The 21685-nt window shown below is 39.1% G+C and overlaps 1 protein-coding gene across 4 annotated transcripts in view; it reads left to right on the forward strand.

Moving 5' to 3' along the window:
* CEMIP2 (cell migration inducing hyaluronidase 2) overlaps positions 1-21685 on the forward strand; it is an 84866-nt gene that overhangs the window by 30290 nt on the left and 32891 nt on the right. For 3 of the 4 annotated variants that reach the window (XM_036893412.2, XM_036893410.2, XM_036893414.2), the window contains exons 6-17: positions 1075-1263; positions 2861-3030; positions 4165-4374; positions 4690-4895; positions 5033-5102; positions 8214-8342; positions 10651-10739; positions 14575-14706; positions 15802-15837; positions 16604-16759; positions 18961-19138; positions 21267-21482. In XM_036893412.2, coding sequence (XP_036749307.2) covers positions 1075-1263; positions 2861-3030; positions 4165-4374; positions 4690-4895; positions 5033-5102; positions 8214-8342; positions 10651-10739; positions 14575-14706; positions 15802-15837; positions 16604-16759; positions 18961-19138; positions 21267-21482 — 1781 coding nt within the window. The remainder of the gene's footprint in view (positions 1-1074; positions 1264-2860; positions 3031-4164; positions 4375-4689; positions 4896-5032; positions 5103-8213; positions 8343-10650; positions 10740-14574; positions 14707-15801; positions 15838-16603; positions 16760-18960; positions 19139-21266; positions 21483-21685) is intronic. The other variant, XM_036893413.2, reaches the window with a different exon arrangement.

The following is a 21685-nucleotide window of genomic DNA, read 5'->3' on the forward strand; positions in this document are numbered from 1 at the left end:
TGTGGCTTAGGACAGATTATACTGCAGATGTTTTAGAAGAGGGAAATGTTTCTACGCTTGGTGGCTTTAAAAAAAGTGTACATTATGGAGATGTTGAATCAATTTTTCAGTTTTCATCTCCTAATTGGGAGCCAACTTTGAGTTTCAAAAGGAGGTATCAGGAGAGAGGAGTAATTCGTAGTCCCTGGATTGTGCAGTTGATCTTACCCCAGGCGGGGAGCTGAGTTGGCCAGGGCACTATCAGGTGGCCTTTGGGTCACTTGCAGATCACCATGGGAATGCTCATCTCTTCAGCAGACCACCTGCAAGTCTGCACTGGGAGGAGGACAGAGTAGTGAATACACAGGTAGATGTATCCAAGGAGGTGTGCTCTTCCCCCACTGTGAAGGTGTGAATAGTAGAATGAGAATCCTGGAGAGAGGCTGCTTCCAGCAAGGACGTATGGAAAAATCTTTAAAGATTCACCTGAGCATTATAAGGTGGATAATATCTCGATCGGTGAATTAAGAGTGAAAGGACCTTGTAGATAAAGGATGAAGCATGAGCAAAGGCACAGAAATGAGAGATTGTCTGAGGGAAGGTTTTTTTCTCAGCGTTAAGTTATGTGTGTGATAATGTCCTATCACTCATCCTGTCCTGTGTGTGGATCAAATCACAATATTGGGTATTTATTACAGACCTATTTGGTGTTTGACAGCATCTGCTGAGTATGATGTTTTTATGACATTTTAGGATGGTTTGGGAGCGGTGTGACAGTCGAAGTACTAAGTTAAAATACAACAAGAGCTGTGGGGATTCAGAGCCTTTAGCAAAATCACTCAAGATTAGTTCACTGAAATGTGACATCTCATACCCCTTGTGGCTAGGGGGACATGGGGACGAGGATCTGTATTTTCATCTTTTTATCATCAGTATCTGCAGAATGACTGGTACGTGGTTAGCATTAGTAAAACTTTGCTGACTTGTGTTTATCTTATCTTCTGATTTGTGAATCTGTGAGGGGGCTGGTTTTAGGGGGAAAAAAACCATTCCCGCTAACTCACTGCTTTCTTTCTTGCCTGCTTGCTGGTGTAGGTGTTTCCTTTTCAGGTTTCCGCGTAGAGGTGGTGGATGGAGTGAAGCTTCATCTGCTGGACGATGTTAGTAGCTGGAAACCTGGAGACCAGATTGTGGTCGCTAGCACAGACTATTCTATGTACCAGGCAGAGGAATTCACGCTTCTGCCCTGTCCGGAGTGCAGCCGTTTCCAGATCAAAGCCAAAGGTATCAGACTGCTCATGATGCTGCTTGGAAAATACTCTTTTCTTGGGATTTGATTGCTGGAGTCCCTCCCCATGCCGCCCCCACCCCCGGTCTTCTTCTTCTTCTCCACTACCGTCATCACCACCACCACCATCCATATTGAAGGTCTGAGCGGGAGGTGCTTTGAACGCTATATCCCAGAGGTTGTTAGATACAAGTACTGTACTTACAGAGCAGTAGGGTTGCAGTGTATGATATATAGCAGGCAAATCAGTGTTTCGTTTTTTAAAAACAAAATAGATGTGGACTGGGCGGGGTGACCCTTCCTCCCGCCCCCCAAGAGCCAAACCCAACTATAACTACTTCATTTATTAATTAAGTCTTTCTTCTTAATTAAAAAAACAAACAAACTCATGTTTTTTGAGTGCCTGACTACTTCCTTGGCAAAAAGTAGATCTCACACATCGTTAAAGTGGAACCAAGAAGGTATTGTCATAAGCCAGTATTTCCTGTCATAATCTTGACTAATGCTTTTTGCGGGGGAGAGCAATGTGCAGCGAGATTCTTGCTGTTAGCTGTGCTTACGAAGAATACTTCAGATTTGTCAGGTGCCTATTCCGAGCCCGGTTAACTGGCCGGGTGTCTTCATATGTTGCCTCCATGATGGGATGCATTGTGCATTTCACTCATTATATTGCTTTTCTTGCTGTGTACTTAAGAGTTTATAGTAACTATATAATAAGTACTCACAGGTTAATTCAGAGTTTTGAGGTTTATGGGAAAATTATTTGCTTTAAAAAAATAGGATGAGGGGCTCGCCTGGCTCTTTTCCTCTATGTTTCATTCTGTGTTGTACTTTTCCTTCTGGATAATAAGCAAAAACAAAAGCCCCAAACTATGATACCATCTGGCATTGGTTTTGTTTGGAAATTCCCATTCTTGTTAACAAGTCTACATGATAAGTGACTCTCTGATGATCTCAACTCCATGATTTATTTGTATTTTTTTCCTTCCTGAGTTTATGTAATAAGAACATTGGAGAAAAAGCTCGTTAGGAAAGTGTTTCTAAACTTCTAAGAAAGGTGGGAATTTAAAAGAATGCATATTATTAAAATAAATGGGGAAGCAAAGTTGGTAATTTCTTTCCAGTTAATGTCCAAATGCAGATTGTTTTAGCTCTGAAGTAGAAGCAAAAACAATTTGATGCCCTAAAATGCAGCATCTACAAAACCCTTAGTTTGTCTGGACTCCCCATACATTTGTTTCTTCATGAGCCCTCAAGGGAATAGAGCAAGAGCATGTGGGCAGGACCCATATGGATTCTTAGGTAGATACCAGATTACTGGTGCTGGTCAGTGGAGGATCGAGCTGCTTTAGGGAGGAACAAGCTGTGTGTCTATGCGTGGGTTTGATAGGTGTTAGTGAGGGTTCAGGTATCGGGTGGGCAGTAAGACTAGATAATCTTTAAAATCCCTGTTTCCTGGGATTCTGTGGTTCTGAGGCAGGTAGTACATTTTGATAAGGTCTTGGAGTTAGAGAATAAAAAGACTGTCTTTTTGATGTAAGTTTTGTGTTTTCTTTGTTCTTACATTCTTTTTTCCTTGCCCACATCTACCAGAAACCCCTCAGTTCCTGCACATGGGTGAGATCATAGATGGTGTAGACATGAGAGCTGAGGTTGGAATTCTTACCCGGAATGTTGTCATCCAAGGAGAAATGGAAGACTCCTGCTATGCTGAAAACCAGTGCCAGTTCTTTGATTATGATACTTTTGGGGGACATATCATGGTAGGCAAAGGGATTTAATGAGTTCTTTAAAACCTTAGTTCTCAAATACATGTTTGAAAAAACTTTCAAGTTTGGAGTGACATCTAGAGAGATATAAAAAAAAAAACACATATTTTATTTTAGATAGTTAAAAGAGAAAGTTATTCCTCAATGAGCTAACCTGGACCTGTAGTTAAGCCATTTAAGAATTGTTCCAAGAACTAAGTCAGTTTGCACTGGGAAGAACCAATCACACAGAGATAAAAATACCCCCCCCCACAAAAAAAACCCAAATTATCTTGGTGTCCATTCATGTGATCTCTGAAAGAATCAATTGGTTCTTTTTAAAACATAATGATATGAAAGGGTGGGTAATAGTAATACACACATACAAAATATGTTTCTGTAAGAATATGTTTTGTGTGAAGATCTTTATTCTGTAGAAGTATTGCACACTTTACGTGGTAAACATTGCTCTCTGTACTTATGTATTGGGCTTTCTGGGTTACACTTGGCTACCGGTGTTTTAAAAACAGTTTTTCTGCATTGAGTAGGCTGTGGTGGTTAGCAACATTTCTGTTGCACTGATTTCTGAGATACCGGTCAATTCCTTTATTTTTTAAATGTATGATTGAAAATCCGGTGTTTAAAGAGTGCTCCAATTGTAGGTCACAGAGGAATTTTTAAGAAAGAACTGAAGTAAACAATATTATATACTAACTAAAACATGGAGGGAGGATTTAGACATAACTATCAAATTACAGTAGAATTTATAGAAGTGAAAGAAAAAGATGAGATTGCAAATGACCAAATTTGAATGTATACAGAACTTATATCTGAACTTTCCTGGTTACATTTCCGTTATTGCTAACAAGTGGCTATTTTTTCTGGCTCTTTAAAGTAGTCACTTAGGTAAAGAAACTTTTGCTGCAATATTGTTTAAAAAATTTTTTTAAATTGAAGTATAGTTGCTGTAATATACAATATCATAGCCTTTGTTACCTTTTTAACTGGAGATCCAGGCAAACAGGATGCAAAAGACAATAAATATTTTAACATGTATTCTCCTTCAGACATTTCCTATTAAAACAGGTTTTTTTGCTGCTTTGCTATTTTGAAGTGGATCAGTTTGACTTTGGTTATCCTGTCTTGTAGATAAGGAAAAACTTTACTTCAGTTCATCTTTCTTACGTGGAACTGAAACACATGGGGCAGCAGCACCTGGGCCGGTATCCGGTTCATTTCCACCTGTGTGGTGACGTGGATCATAAAGGAGGGTACAGACCCACAACCTTTGTGGACGGCCTGTCTATTCATCACAGCTTCTCAAGATGCATCACTGTGCACGGGACAAACGGCTTGCTGGTGAGTAGCCTCACATAACATTATGCTGGTGCCTGTTGCTGAAAGCTAGCTCTTCTTCAGTCTCAGGACTCCTCCATTTTATGTAAGTAAGCCATTGCCCCACATGCCTTACCCGCTCCTGCTTTTACTAAGAATTCTGCTGTTTTTCTCTATTCTCTTAAGAGGTCAGTCAAACCTGACATTTGACTTTGCCCCTTCAGCTAAGATTTAAGCTACTTTTTGCATATGTACTGAGCATGCTACAGGAATAGCACGTGCCACTTAAACCACAATCAGCCTTGCTACCAATGACATTATACCCCTGTATTTCTGCAGATAAAAGACACCATTGGATTCGACACTCTAGGTCATTGTTTCTTTTTGGAAGATGGTGTTGAACAGAGAAATACTCTGTTTCACAATCTGGGACTCCTCACCAAGCCAGGGACCCTCCTCCCCACTGACAGGAATAACTCCATGTGCACCACCATGCGAGAGAAGGTGTTTGGAAGTTATGTCCCTGTACCTGCCACTGACTGCATGTGAGTAATGGGCAGAGAGAAAAACTGTGGGATGGTCAAGGCCTTCGACTTGTGGGGAAGGCATTTTTGGGGGATATTTTTAGTGGACAGGATTTTTTATGACAAATGTCTCAATCACCTTAAAAAATGCCTTGCAGGGCGGTTTCAACTTTCTGGATTGCTCATCCCAACAATAATCTGATTAGTAATGCAGCTGCAGGCTCACAGGTAAATAATAATTGAAGTCCTTTCGGTTTTGTATTCATGTCATAAATGCTCTGGTTATATGGGTGTAATGTAATGTGTGGCAGTTTAATCAAGCATGACCTTATTTTCTGGTCCTGCTTGTTTAGTTGAGAACAGGATATGGTTGAGATGATTTCTTCTATTGCTTCTAAATCATTCATGCCAGTTAGTACCTATGAGTACCATAAGGCAGATGCCAAGCAGAGGAAAAGAGGTGGGCTGATATCTATGATCATCTTACCATCTCCAGAGTGTGTGTGTTTTTTTAATTATACAATATTATATAGCTTACAGGTGTACAACATAGTGAATTGACAATTACATACATTGCAAAATACTTACCAAGGGAAGTGTAGTTACTGTCTGTAACATACAAAGATACTACTACAGACTGCATATTCCCTATGCTCCGCTTTTCATCCCTGTGACTTATTTATTTATTTTATTAAGGTATCATTGATATACACTCTTATGAAGTCTTCATAAGAAAAGCAATGTGGTTACTACATTCACCCTTATTATCAAGTGCCCCCCATAGCCCATTACAGTCACTGTCCATCAGTGTAGTAAGATGCCACAGTGTCCCTACCTGTCTTCTCCAGAGTGTGTTTTTAATGTATTCTGTGCAGTCTTTCTGGTTTCTCATATTTAATTCATATGTGGCCAGATAATTGATTGTTTCAGTTTTTAGTCTGATGAACAAAGAAAGTCTTAGCTTTTCTTAATGGGAATGGATTGTTTTGCAGAATACTATGACAGTTGTCATTCTGGTCAAGGGCACATATTTTGTTAAATGCAGGGGGCATGTACACTTGGAGATTTCATCCCCTTAAAGCAGCTAAATTCATCTGGGTGCTGTTAACTGTGTGCCTTGTATCATTTCACACACACGTGACTAACTTAAAAGAATAAATGAGCTGTTTTTGTATGGCAGAAATGTGTCCTGGGTAAACGTGTAGAAATTTACATTTATAATAAAGTGATTTAAAAATGCTACTTTTAAAAAATAAAAGGAATCTTTAAGATATTTACTACATGATTAAATCTGTGCTGAAGGCTATAGTACAGAAATATATACTTTGCAGCAATGCCTAAATACTCATATGCAGACATCATGGCTATTAAAATTTTAAAAAGGAAAGAAATACCTAGCATTTTTTCCCAGCTCAGAGTAAAAGATTGGCTGAAGGGAGTATTTCTTTGAGATAACTGAAATAAGGCTTCACTGGGTGCCGGTGGAATTCATATCCATGATTTTCCTTAAAAACCTAAAACCTAAAATTCTTACTCGACAAGGCAGAGACCTGGACATTTAATCATTCCACATTTCCATTCATTCATTTTTCCTCAAATATTTGTTGAGCTCATATGTGGTGTGTCTTGGGAGTTTCTAATTAGAAAATGAGTTTTTGGGTGAAGGTGACCGAGTTTGAAGGGCAGTCGTACTTCAGGATCATCTTCTGATCGGTGTTGCATTCCAAGTGAACAGCCAGAGCTGAGATTCCTTTAGTTGTTTTCAGAAGTCATGGGTTGAAGATCAAAGCAAATTGCAGAGTCTATGAAAAATGTCAACTAAGGTTGCCAGAAACCCCTCCTTAGGCTCACATGAGAAAAGGAGCAAGCGAGTCTCTGTCTTTTCCACCTATGTATCCATCCTTTCCATTCTGAGCTTTTCTTTCTTTTTTCTCTAGAGAAACTGTTCCAGTAAAGCTGATGTTTTGGCAAGGGTTTTCCTTCCAAAATAATCAAACCCTTTTTTCTTGTACCTTTCCACTGCCATTCACAAACGTCCCTTCACCCATTTTGACACCACTGTGTTTAACTGGAAATGGCTGCTACCCTTGACTCCCCACCCAACCATGCACCCCAGAGGGTTCACTGTGCCCTCAGCTTACAGGGCTATGGTATGGAGCCATCTCTGCAACCCTCCAAGTCTTCTTTCATTGCCTCTTCTGTGCCCGAAAGAGTGGTGGTGGTAATCATATTTTTCAGAGCAGTTTGTTTTCTTAAGACCCATCTGTAAGTTTTTATCACGGAAAAATGTTAACTACTGCATCCATTTTGGTGGGTAGGTATATATGCTTTGCATCTGTTGATGCTCCTAAAGGACTCAATTTGTTACAACTAATATAGTATTTATTACATTGATTGTATTTCACTTCTCTCTGTATGTCTCATTAGACAATGAATTCTTTGAGAAGAATCATAATGTACACCTGGCACATAGTGAGTGCTAAGTAAATGTTTGCAAAATTTGAATCAGTGCCATACCTTAGACTATATATGTAAGTTTTAACAACCTGTTTAATTGAAGTTCCATGATGTGAAGTTACCCTTCACATTGGGCTGTTTTTTACTGAAATTGTAAAAAAGATTGTCAGAATTGTAAAAGAAAAGATTGTCACGGGAACTGAGGACATTTCATTTTGATTTTTCTATCTCATTTTGAATGCCGAGACGTTTCCAACTGTTTTGCTGCTCCTGTTAAGGTCAGTAATACTGAAATGGAACAGGCAGGATCCAGAGGGAGACAGCATCCCGATTCATGCATGTGGTGGTTTTTTTTTTTTTTTTGCTTTGGCAAAAATTGGCCTCAGGACAGGAAGGGCATTGGAGTTGTTTGAAAGAAGTCAGTGAGCTCTGCGTGTCGTGGATAGTTGTTTAATGGGTATGACTCATCTACTGATCAGATTTGGAGGTAAACAGAAAAACACCCCTATTGCTAAAAGGCTGTGCTGTCCTGGTCACATGGAGGGAAGCGAGGTCTGTTAGGTTCTAATTCTGCATAACTTGTTCAAGTTGATATTGATGGGGAAGTTATTTTTGAAAGTAAGTCTTGGTACCAGTCAGTTATTTTTTTGCAATTCTGCAAGCAAAATTAAATGAACTTTTTTTGTTTGTATAGCACGATATAATGCTTTGACAGTGCTAGCTGAGTGCTAAACTTTGTATAGTCAATTCTGAACCTGAAAAGATGAAACATCAGTGTTAAAAGATGAAACTTGCTTGTGAAGCACTTTGTTTATTGTGGGTGTTCCATAGAGGTAGCTTTATAAAATAAGGCTTTTAATGAGCTTGCCCTTTTAATTATAGGATGCTGGAATATGGTATTTATTCCACAAGGAACCTACTGGGGAGTCCACTGGCTTGCAGCTCTTAGCAAAACCAGAGCTCACTCCGTTGGGTATATTTTATAACAACAGGGTCCATTCAAGTTTTAAGGTAAGTTCCTAAGTTTTAACAAACAGTATGTGTGATTTACACGATAAAGGATAGAGACTGCTGTGCTTCCAACTGAGACATGTCAGTTTTAGGTAGAACTTGTCATCAGAGAAAGTAATTTGTGATTAAAAAACAACATTCTGGGTTTATATACAGCATTCCATTTGTACCTACACAGGAGTATATGCTGAAACTCACATGCTTATACAATCTGAGTAATTACAATGATGGGCTTTTGTCCTCGTCCCCTCTCTTAATCCTTCCTTCCTCCCTCTCATCTTCCTTCCGATCTTTAATGTCACTGCATGTTTCAGGGATGTACATGTTAGATCATATGCTTCAGGGGGCTAAGAACCATGCGTCCTCTCTCTCTGAGGTCACAGTGCTCAGCGAGTGTCTGTGCAATTAAGCAATTATCTCACTACATAATTAGTATTAAGATATTTGACCTAATTTAAAATGACGCGGATAAATAAACTAAAGGCCACTTAGAAACCCCAGTTCCATGATATTTGACACTTAACCCCCCCTCTCTGGTGGTAAATACATTTGGTTCCTTTGTGCTCAAAAGGCAGTTTGATGTTTTCATTATATGATACAGTGCCCAGATTCTTTACCCTGATGTGATCCATGTCGAAGTTCAATTAATACTTTCTGTCTATGATACTCAAAGGAGCCTTCCAAATCTGAGTTTGTTATAATTTGAAGAGCATACAGTCACTTGATGAAGACTTGAGTGAGGAGAAAGCTTTATACAGCCTTACAGTTTTTATAAGCGGAATAGAGTTAGTTGATTAAAACTAATCATTATTGAAAGTAGTCCTTCAAGTGGAAAGCCTCAATATTTTCTAGTTATAAGTGGTATAAAAAATACCTCATTCTAATTAATTTTTTAATATCATATACTATGAGGACATGTGGTAATCTATTAATTGTAAGAATATTAGATCTAAGTAATGAGTTGATGATTAGATTTTAATTTGTTAAATTTGGAACTGACTCTCCAGAATGATACTTTATAGCTGAAGGCACATGGAGTCTTCAGAGAGTAACCTACCATCTTTGCATCCATCATAAATACACAAATGCTGACCCCTATGCTCAGTCCTCCCAAATCTGTGTCTAGTCCAGGTCAGTCACACCTGTCTGACAGGCAGCTGAGTATCTTTTGGATGTCTCGGGGACACATAAATAAAATAGGCTGAAAATTAAAATCCTTACTTTTATCCCCAGATCCATTCCTGTATCTCTGTTTCAGTGAGTGAAACCATTAGCCAGCTAATTGCTCAGACTAGAAATAGATGAACCTATATTGCTCCCTCTCTTTCACCTTAGACAGTCTGTTAAATACTATATGGTATCAGTTCTACTACTACTCTGTCCATTTTCCCCATTACTGCTGCTGCAAGTCTCTAGGTCATCTTTATGTTCCTTCTGGATTACTACAGTCTCTCCTACCTTATCTCTTACGGTCCCTGTCTAGTCCATTATCCATCCTGTAGCTAGAATATTCTTTCTAAACTGCAGTTGCTTCCTTGCCTTTATTACAAGTCCCCTTGTCTTGACCTTTCAGCAGGTTGACTTTCGTCAGCTGGCACTTGCTTCTCTGTGACCTTGTTCCTTTCCTGTCCTTTCGCCGTATGTTTCCTGTTAGACCATCGAAGATTTTTTTCCCTCCTATGTTCCGTGCTGTCTCTCATGTACAGACTGGATGTACAAACGATTTCCTTGAGTACTTCCTCTCGGTTCTTTAGCTGCTTCCCACCCACTGCCTGCCCTTCATCCCCAGCCCATTCTCATGAGTGGCTAATTCCACCTTATTCTTCAGGTGTCGGCTTTAGGAGGTCACGTCTTTCAGGAGAGTTCCCTGACGCCTCCCTCTCTCACCCGTGACAAAGGTCCTTCTCTTATGTGCTGCTGAAGCATCATCTCCTTCCTTTTCATCTGCTTATCATATCAGATTGTAATTGTTTATTTAATTGCATGTCTTCCTGTCTTCCTGCTAGTTTATGTGTAACAGCAAAGACTGTGGTTTTCTTACTGATATATAATGCTTGGTGTCTACCACAAGACAGGCACAAAACAAATGTTTGTTGAATGACTCAGTGAGCAAAATTAAGGAAATATACAGGAAAGTAGCTTTTTTCAAAATACCATTGCTTTGCATTTCATTCCCCTCCCTGCTTTTTTTGGTAGATGTGATAAGCTAAAACTAATTTCATAAATCATTGTATACATACATATATATGTATATGTAGGTATTAACTTGGGATTCACATTCATTTCAGTCCATGATTATATCTTCCAGGCTGGCTTATTTATTGACAAAGGTGTCAAAACAAGCAACGCTAGTGCTGCTGACCCAAGGGAATACCTCTGTTTGGATAACAGTGCAAGGTAGAGCTGCTCCTTCTGAACCACTCAGGCCGTATCTTGCCAAAGCAGAACTTTCAGAGTTAAGCCACTGTGCTCTATTCTTCAGTAACACATTTAAACAGAAGTTTTCGAAGTTTTTATAGGAGGCTTTTGGAAAAACATTTCTTCTTCTCTGCTAGGACCTGAGCTTTCTGTCTTACTGAGATGCCAAAGAAGTTGATGCCTTTTCCTTTTTTCACCATTGTAAAGTAAGGCCATAGAGGTTTGCAGGAAGAGAAAGAAGAGAGAGATGTTGAGAAAGAGTCCAAAATTTGGCTTACTTAGAATATGATTCACTGAAAAATAAGTTAAGCTAAGATGTCTTAGTGTAATCCCTGAACACCAAGGCATATAGAATTTACTGTTAGTGGTCAGAATGAAGCATTGCATCAGATCCAAGTCGGAGGGGAAGGTCTCAAACTTGATGACCAAGCGACTTCTGGTTCAGTCGTTTGGAGTCATAGACTCCCATCAGAGCTGGACTCTGTGGTCCCCTCCTTTACAGCCACAGAATGTGGTAGGGATATGGGTCAGCATTTCCATGAAGTTCTCTTACATGCTACCAATGAGCCAAAGTCAATCAAATGTCTCCAGTGGAAATAAAATTTTCTGGAAAAGAAGGCAATTTCAAGTCACGTTCAATAGAAACTGTTATTTTTCTATATGTCAAGTTGATCGACCAACTTAATGGATTTGAAAGGGTGATGGATTTAATAGGCTCTGTTGATAGACACTACAGTGAAGGATGCCAGGCCCTTTGTTCACAAGGGGATGAGTAGGAGCCACACTGCAGGTTGGTGAGTCAGTGTAATTGTGAGGCAAGATTCTTGGAACAAGGAAATAAGGCATGAGGCCAGGAGAAAACTGGGGAGAGTATAGTTAGTAAAAATTACTCCTCAGGACTCCTTAAAGGTCAAGTTGAGCCTGAAATATTAAAGCAGTTGAGAAGCTGAGGAGCTGTGGGCATTCCTTAAATAAAATATAGGGTATTAGACACTTGATAGCTGAGCAAGATATGAAATGGAAAAATAGAGGAGATAAGAAAATGCATCATATAGATGACAATAAGTTATGAACCAAGAAGAGAATATTAGCTGGTAAAACAAACAAATCTTTGCTAGAAGGTTGCCCTGCTTTTTATAAGAGTTGATTATAACTGGTAGAACTAGTAATGTGTACTTTGCTAAGTTAGGGTAAATAGAAAAACCCTTAAGCACAACAGAGCTGACTCTCTTCACTGCCTAAAAAGTAATTTCTGTGTATATGAATGGATGGATGAGAAAATATATTTCAGAATCCATTGATATTTTAATTAGACTTGACAGTAAAAACTATCCATAGTGCCTAAGAAGTTCCTTACCAGGTATGCATATATGATATGATAATGAAATTTTTCCTCTGCTCTCCATTATTTCTCCTACCAGTTTATAAATGTATACATATTAGAAAGGAATTAGACTCTATTTGGAAATCATTATTGAAAAGAACCAATTATAGGAGAAGAGTAACAAGACATGAGGCAGCTGGTGTATACATTTAATTTTATGCAAACTAAGGTATAGAATATGCCCACACGCTTTCAGGCAGTCCATACATGAGTAAAAATGATATAACTCTTAACACAAATGAGTTACAAGCCAGCTTATGAGTTAAACATCACGCTCATGGGATCCAGAAGATATTTAGTCTGCTCATCAAAGGCAAAGTTGACTCAGCAGCCTTTCCTAGTGTCTTCAAGATGTGAAATTACAGGAATGTAAAGACGGGAAATCCTAATCAAGAAAGCTCTGTTTGAGATTGGGAAAGTTCATCTAAAAGAGTGAAAGAACATGAGAACCAACTAGTACTTTCAATGCAGAGGACAATTAAGGAAGGTTAGGAGGTGTACTGGAAGCTCATAAGTGAGGATGATGTACATTTGGGAAAATGAACTGTATTTTCTACACATCAAGGGAGAAGGAGGATGAAAATAAAGGGTAGCTAAGCAAGGAGTCAATGATTAGATAGTATTTCAGAAAAAATGAGGTGGCTACAGCAGAGAATCAGATGTTGCTTTATGGTACTTTCTTTAGGTTTTCTTTTAGCACTTTGTGTAGTATCTTTCCATCAGCTTGATGTTATGTAATGACTACAAAGCTATTTGGTAGCAACTACCATGCCAGAAGACTGGACAATGGCTCAGAGTCACACTTTTACCTCTTAGGTCAGAGCTATTCAGTGTAAGGGGTCATATATACAACCTTGGGGTTGACAGAATGCACCCCAGACTGGTCTCCACTTGTCCACTCTCACAGTCCTTTCATTAAGTAGCAGCTAGTGACCAGTTTAAAAACAAACAAACAGTGAAATCCAGTCATATCATACTTGCCTGATTCCATGAGACCAGTGAGTTTTCTTAACATTTATTTATTATTTATCAGTTTATTTATCTACCCATTTTATAGAGGTATGATTAACATGTAAGAAACTGTGCATATCTAATGTATACAACTTGATGGGTTTGTATCCATTTGTATACAACCCATGGAACTATTACCACCATTGAGGCCGAAGCTACATTCATCACCTCCCTTTACTGTTTTTGTTTTTAAAATTAAAAAAAAGAACAACTAACTTTTTTGTAGTAATAATACTTACCATAAGATCTGCTCTCTTAGCAAAGTTTAAGCATACAATACAGTATTGTTAGCTGTAGGCACTATGCTGTATAGTATATTTCTAGTATTTATCTTGCATAACTAAAACTCTGCTCCCTTTGACCATCACCTCTTTATTTTCCCCTCCTCCCAGCCCCTGGGAACCACCATTCCACTTTCTGATTTTCCCATTGCACTTAGAATAAAGAACCACATCCCTGCCTGGCACATGCCCACCTCTCTTTCCCTTCCCCCTTGCTGATTACTCCCTAGCCAATTTGCTTATTGTTCCTTGAACATTTCAAGCTCTCTCATGCTGAAGGACCTTTGCAATTGCTGTCGTCTGTACATATCCTCTTTTCCCATCACACACCTTTATAAGCACCTACTACATGCCAGCAACTGCGGTGGTAGCCCTTGTGCAGGGAGTTTTTCTGATCGTATCATGGCACATCTCAGTCTGCTGAACTGGTTTTTGAAAAGCTGTCTAGTTGTTTCTCCCTACTTGTCCCCCAGCTTTGTAAGATTAAGATAGGAATGATCTTTTTTTTTTAATAGGTGGCCTTATGGGATTTTATTTGAGTTGTTACAGTGGACAGTTTTGGCATCAATTTTTTTGACCTTTTTGTTAAGGGTCTTATAAATGTTTTAGGAGGGAGAGAAAGAAAAGGTAAAATTTAGTCGTTTCAATTAGTAAGTTAATTAAATGCAATCTTTTAAATTTAGGTATTTAAAGATACTGTACCCAGCTTTATCTCTGTATCTAAAACATTTCACCTTTACAAACTCAGATAATACTTCAGTTCACATATATGTATGTTGAAGTGTATGACTGATTTATTTAGTAAGTTTATATTAGTATCATGTAGTTTAAGAAAACATGCTAGATTTTCTGGTCTGAGATATTTTTGTTTGTTTTGAATGGTTTTAGTGCTTAGAAAGTTCAACAGTTTCCATTCTATAGTATAAGATATTAAAGCAGTTCTCTGAAAATTTGTATAAATAAATGTAATTTTTATTGATATTTGAAATGCAAATAATTAAGTTGTACCTTAAAATTTGTTTGTTTTACTCTCTTGGTCAAATTTAAATCCTTCTTGACGCTTATGCTTAACAACTATAAAGATCAGATTTCCATTGCCTTTTATAAAAAGTCCTTTTTTTTCCTTCCCTTCCTCAAGGTTTCGGCCTCATCAGGATGCAGACCCTGAAAAGCCACGTGTGGCTGCTTTAATTGACAGGCTCATTGCTTTTAAAAATAATGACAATGGAGCGTGGGTCAGAGGGGGAGACATTGTCGTTCAGAATTCAGCGTGCGTATTCTCTACAAAGTTATGAGACTGATGTACTTAATTTTTAAGGCTATTAAAAAAACAGTAGACTGAAAGTACAGTGGTGGTTTCTGGAGTCCTACTATTACTAATAGACAGGATAAGCTGAGGTCGTATGCTAGCGTGAATGGACTGTGAATGTTTGGAATTGTCTCATTCTGCTGCTTTTATTGGAACTGAACTTGTCTGGTGGCATGAGAGTTTTTTGATGAGATTGAACAGAAACTGGGAATATAACTTTATGTAACAAACACGGTCTATGTCAGAGCTGAAGAAAGATTTTGAACCTACCAGGATTTTTTCCTTCCTCTTGGAAACTCAGTTTTTCTGACTGTCTTCCCCTGCCATTCAAAACAAAAATTGTGAATTCCACCTTAATAAGCCTGTTGACTTACGTCTTAACATGACTTGAGGCGTAAGCATCTCACTTTTTTTCCATTTGTATAATTTTAGGACAAGGCTGATGTAGGCCGAGCTAAGATTTGGTCAAGAATCTAGAAAACTTTTTTCTCCTCCCTGGCTGGCACTGACATTAGCTTATTGGCATTTTACCATTACCTCTGACTTGCATAATGCAAAAAAAATGATATTGTGTTATATCTGAAGAAATAGCCTAGGTATTAACTGCTGAAAAGTTTTGAAGAGAATACTGTGACCTAATTGTTTCTAAAAATACTACTAACAATAATTATCCCTAGCACTTATATGCTGCTTACTATGGGCCAGACACTGTTCTGAAGGGTTGGAATTGATTATTGTGTTAAATGCTCTCAGGTGTCCTGGAAGGGACATTATATTATTTAAAGTAATAGGTGAGAAAACTGGGGGAAAGTCAGATTGAGTAACTTGCCCAAGGTCACACAGCCCGCAGTCGGCAAAGCTGAGATATGAACCAGGCATCTTCACTGTAGAGTTTGGGCTTTTAGTTTGGGAAGTGAATTTTCTTTTTCCTGGTGTTGGAGAATAAACAGTATTAGAACCTCCTGGATTTCATCAAAATTAAGTATTGAGAGAATTACCTGCTTTTACATGATGTGGTAAATTAAAGTGTTCCCTTTCTCTCTTTTTTCCTCACAGATTTGCAGATAATGGAATAGGATTGACCTTTGCCAGGTTTGTAATTCCTTTAAAAATACTTATGTGATTATTTGAAAGCTGTAAGGTAAAATAACCCTTGATTTTGATTTTTGGTTTTGTTTTTTTTCTTGATAACACACAAGAATGGCATATCATTTATTAGCATTAAAAAGAAAATCAGCACCCACTTCCTGATACTAATAGAGGGCCCCAAATACATTTTTATTAGTTAATTGAATTCATACCAAAATAGTAGGTTAATATAGCTGGAATTCTGCAGGAAGGTAGGTGCAGCATGTTTTTGCTTAGAGGAAGGACTTGAGCTTTAGATTAAAGATCTCAAGAAGCAGAGGAATAAGAGGAAGGGAGTAAAAGTTGGAAGCAGGTGAAATCTTTCTTAGAAGCTGGTCTAATTTTGCAGTGGTCTTTAAGAACTGAATTTTTCACGTTATGTGTTTTCCTCCAGGTCACGGTTTTCTTGTTATCAGCTTCCACATGCTTGTCATCTGGTTGTTAGCAGGGCAGGTTCATTCTCCCCATTGGCTGCTTGAGACTAAAAGAATTAGTTATTGCGGCCAAATTAAATCACATTTGTTGAGATCCAATTTGTAAACCACATATTAATTTATTGGAGGTATGTTCACAATGTGGAAGCACTTTTTGATGTCTCAGTAATAGGTGTTAGGAAAAGCTATGGGCTGCTTTCAAAATTTCTCGCTTTTTCAGTTACAGCTTGCCTTCATTTGAGGGTCACTTTGGATTCCCTAGAGATGTGTGGTAAATTATTATTCTCATTTAACAGTGATGGAAGCTTCCCAAGTGATGAGGGTTCCAGCCAGGAGGTATCTGAATCTCTATTTGTTGGGGAGAGCAGAAATTACGGCTTTCAGGGAGGTCAGAACAAGTATGCGGGCACAGGAGGAATAGACCAGAAGCTTCGGTCATTACCCAGGAACAGGTAAGCGTTGCTTGAACAATAGAATATTAAATTTAAATAATAAATGAAAACCTAACACTTAGGGAAGTTTGTGTAATAATCATGGATGGATTGGTTCCCACTGTGACACTTTTCCCACCTTACTGTTATTAAGCTGTTACTAACACTATTACTACTGTGTATATCATCCTCTGGAATTCTGGTTAAGTACTAAACAGTTTATAGATTCCATTATTGGTGTTATAATGAAGCACTGTATCTTGTTTCTCTTTCCTTGTATAAGACCTTACATAAGCTAGTATTTTTTGGTTTTTTTTTTTCCCCTTCTTGGCCATACACAGTAAGTTGCCAAACCATAAACTATGACATTAGGTCAGTTCTCCCTCAACTTGTGATGTTGGTTTTCAGAAATAGCCACTCAAGAGGAAATTACCTATTGAAAAGAGTTCCAGAAAATAAGAATTGATAAGAGGCCAAAGCTGAATCCAGACCTAACCAGGACTGTATAAATAACAGTATTTCAGATGTTGAAGAGGTAGGGGGAGACTTGACAGCTTTCTGTCAAAATAATCACAGAGTCATTAAAATACTACTTAGCACTAGAAAGATTCTTCAGGGCGTTTAGGGGACTGCGAAGTAGTTAATCCATACTTCAGTTCTGAGAAACAGTTTGGAGTTGTCCTCATTTTACTGGTGAGAAAATGAGGTAGAGAAAAACTAGTGCTCTAAAGGCCTCACATTGGAGCTAGTAACAGAATTCACCAAGCATTGATTCCCTAAAATGATATACTCGATCTGGGCTGGTCAAGGCGATGAGGCAAACAGACTGTTAGCTTTGGGGCCAGGGGGCTGGGAGTTGGCAGATGGGCTTTCCTAGCTCTGGCACAGGTGGCCTGTGCTCGGCTTCTCTCCCCCACGCTCGTTTTTGGGAAATACTGTGTCACTGTAAGCTACACTCTGTATAGAACTCCTGCTTCATGGATTTTAAATAGCTAACATTTATTAAATGCTTATGATGTATGCTGTACTGTTCACTTAATCCTCGCAAAGGCCAGTGAGGTAGGTACTGTCATCACCCCACTTTATAAATGAGTAACATACCAAAAGTAGCTGAGGTGGAATTCACACCCTGTTAGCTTGGCTTCAGTGCTGTGCTCTTCACCTTTAGGGCATAGCTGCCTCTTCCAATGTGTGGATTAAAGGAAGAAGGCTGTGTTGGTTGGGGTATTGCAGTATGATGGTAGCCAATTGAGTTCCATTCTTTTTATTTTACATTGGCCTTCAGTTCTGTTTCAAAATGCCTATTGCTTCTTTGCTGAGAAGGATTTTCCAAAACAAAAATTTCCTCATTGGTCAATGAATCCCATTTTTATTTTACTGTAGCTTTACAACCTTTTCTATAGGAGAGAGCCATTTTGGGACATAGCCTTAGAAATATATCAAGATGTACAGATTTTTAACCAGGCTATTTGGTTTTACTTCCTAGCATATGTGCTTCTATTGTAAAACACTGCCAAGTTGTCAACTAATTAGTAACTATAGAAATCCTCTGCAATGCCATTAAAGAATATAATACAGGAGAAACCTATGGGATCTGGAGTATTATGGGTTTTGTACATTAATTATGGTTAGTGATACATGATTAGTAGGTTAAGGAGTTTGTGTTTGCACAGAAGGGAAGAAAATGAATAAAATGAGTTTCTCAATCTAGCTAGTCCCTTTGACAGAGTAAGCCTTGAGGACTTACACATTTACACTTTTAAGAATGTAATTTCACCTTATTACTATCCTTTACTGGTTTGAAAGAAGGTTCTATTCTATTCAAGCACAGATTTATCTTTTGTTCTCATGCTAGAGATTTTGGAACCAGAAGTGTAAGTATATGAGTTACTAAAATAAAAGGTCTTAACTTAGTTGATTGAAGGAATCAAAAGTCACCTCTTCAGAGAGGCCTCCGTTCTATGCAAAACAACATCTCTGTCCTTCCCAATCAATTGTGGTACAATGTCTTACTGTCCCCATACCACTTACCTTGTTTTCTGTTTGCCTTTACTAAGTATATGATTCACTTGATGAGGTAGCTAGTCTTAGTTCCCACTATAAACTAGAATTGTCTTTAGTGCATATGGGATATTTAACAGTATTTATAAAACAAGTATGTAAGTGAAATGTAAGTAAGTGATGGGCTCATGTGTATTGAACGAAATCTTGTATTTCAACAGGACATTCCCAATTAGAGGCTTTCAGATTTATGACGGACCCATTCATCTTACCAGGTGTACTTTCAAAAAATATGTGCCAACTCCAGATAGGTACACCAGTGCTATTGGCTTCCTCATGAAGAATTCCTGGCAGATAACCCCCAGGAATAACATTTCCCTTGTGAAGTTTGGCCCACATGTAAGTATGTTCTTGGGGCTTATACAGTGACTGTGGTGGGAGGAGGGCTAGCACATTCCCCAAGACGGACAAAGGATTCCTACCGCGTCCTTAGGACTCAGAGGAGAAGTAGATGCAGAAGCAGGTCCTAACTCCATGTGCTCCGTCCCATTGAGTTCAAGGTGAGAATAGAAGGCCATGTGACCTGGGGTATTTTTTGCATTCAAGTGCTATCTTGAAAAGGAAAACGACCTAAAGTGCTGACACAGAGATGGAATTGTAGAGTTTTGTAGGAACAAGGGGACATGTGGTTTTGGGAAATTCAGTGTAATAATCCACAGAGAGGTTTGGGTTCCGCCTTGCATTTCACTTGCCTGGGTCCTATTTCTGGGCAACTAGAGGATGAAGAGTTGGGGAAGAAGAGGAACACAAGAGCTGTATGGAACAAAATGGGTTATTCCTGATACAGACCATTGGAGGGTTTATATGAATATTGTAAAGAATACTTAGAAATAACCATCTACAATGTAATGGCCCACAGAAGTAGTTTACTCAGATGTCTCGTCATACCCCCTTTGCCCTTACTACACAGGCTGGTCTGATCACATACACCCAGCCTCCCTGCATCTCCCAGTCCCTCAGTGACGCTGGTATAGACAGAGAGTCAGGCAGCCGCGACTGCTGAGTGCCTCCCAGTTTTTGCGCTGATGTCCACAGGCAAACACTGTGGTTTCCCCGTTTAAAATAGAACTTGGGATAGTTACCAAAGTCTGTATCTGGTTTTCCAGAATAGCTGAGGCACAGGTGCAAACTGGGAAGTCAGCTTGCTGGCTGCCTCTCTTTCAGGCCGCCTGACCCCAGGGGAAGAGGAGGGGCTGCACTAGTAGGGAGCATCCCACATAAAGAAATAGGATGGCTCTTGATCAGCCCTCCAGTGTGAAGGTTGGCTGTCCGCTTACTGCCTGCACGGACATCCTGTCCATAGGGTTCAGTGACCACTGACAGGGGCATACTGAAAGACTGTGTGGTAGGTGTGTGTTTGTCGTGGAGTTCTAGAATTCTATCCATGCTTGTTTACATTGAGTGGTTCCTCAGTTCCTTATGGTGGCAATACTCTGGGAACAGTTCATAAAGGGGACAGTTTGCCAGATTTGTTCTACCTAAAAAGGTGGAAAATGTGCCCTAAACTTCTCTTAGATTTAGACAGAGGATGTACAAGTTAAAAGAGAAAAAAGTCTAGTGCTAAGAATCTAGAGTCACTTGTCCCAAACATCACCCACTGATTTTCCATGGAGTTGCTTATCATTTAGATATTCAGTTGACTTTAAAAATTCCCAGGGTGATGAGTGCATAAAAACATTTTAGAGGTGTATCTGCATGGTCTGAATAACATTAATAATTTCCCGCTAATAAGAAGCAGCTGAAGACTATAAAACATGTCACCTGCAGCCTGCTTTGCAGCTGTGTACTATGTGTTCAGTAAAGGCTTTAAATGAACTCTACCTGACACGAACATTACTGAGCTGGGCTTGGTCTGTGCTGAAGAGAGAGAAAGTAACATACACTTTTCAGCAGGTTCTAGTGAGTTCAGTGGTCACCCAGTCATACCAAGATGAATTTGGAACTGTGTTTATTTCTTGGTTGGGGGGGTCATCTGAACAAGTAAATAAAGCATGGGAGCAAAATAAAATGATTAACTAGCTCAGAAGATAGAACTTGGAATAGATTTTTATTTAACTGAGGTATAATTTGCCTACAGGGAACTGCATAGATCTGAAGTGTAGAGTCTGTAATTTTTAACAAATATATAGGACTGCATGGTGCCTTCCCACAACTGTTCTGATTTCTCCTGCCACAGATTAGTTTTGTCAGGAGAACAGGTAATAGTTTTCAAGTGGAATGAAAGGAAAACACCAAAGATGAATTTGAATATTTGCTACTTGAATTCCACAAGGCTTGGGGGATTCATGTTGCCAATAATCAGAAACTTTGGTTGACTAGTAGCTGTAGTTGAAAGCTATGAACTGGGACAAAACTGCTCAAACCTTAAAGCTGTTACAGTGGGATATGCAGCTGGGTCCTTGCACGGGATGCTGGCTAAGATGGCAGGAGCCCTCATTTGTGATGCTCTTGTTTTTCACTGTACCAGGTCTCTCTGAATGTCTTCTTTGGAAAGCCAGGCCCCTGGTTTGAAGATTGTGAGCTGGATGGTGATAAGAACTCTATTTTCCACGACATTGATGGCTCTGTGACAGGATACAAGGATGCTTATGTCGGAAGAATGGACAACTATCTGATCCGCCATCCAAGCTGTGTAAACATTACCAAATGGAATGCAGTGGTCTGCAGTGGGAACTATGCCCAGGTAGGTCACAATGCATTGTGGTGCCCGATTCCTTAACAGCTCCTGATATACTGCTTCTGTGAGGAGTACTCTTCTGCTCTCCAATATGACTGATGCTTTCCAAAGCATGATTTTTCTTTAGGGGGAAAAAAAAGAAAGAAAAAGTTCGTTAGGAATCATGGACACAGAATTTTATTTAAAGCTCCCTTACTGCAAACCAATTT

The sequence above is a fragment of the Manis pentadactyla genome, chromosome 3, assembly GCF_030020395.1.
Source record: "Manis pentadactyla isolate mManPen7 chromosome 3, mManPen7.hap1, whole genome shotgun sequence".
NCBI lineage: Eukaryota > Metazoa > Chordata > Mammalia > Pholidota > Manidae > Manis > Manis pentadactyla.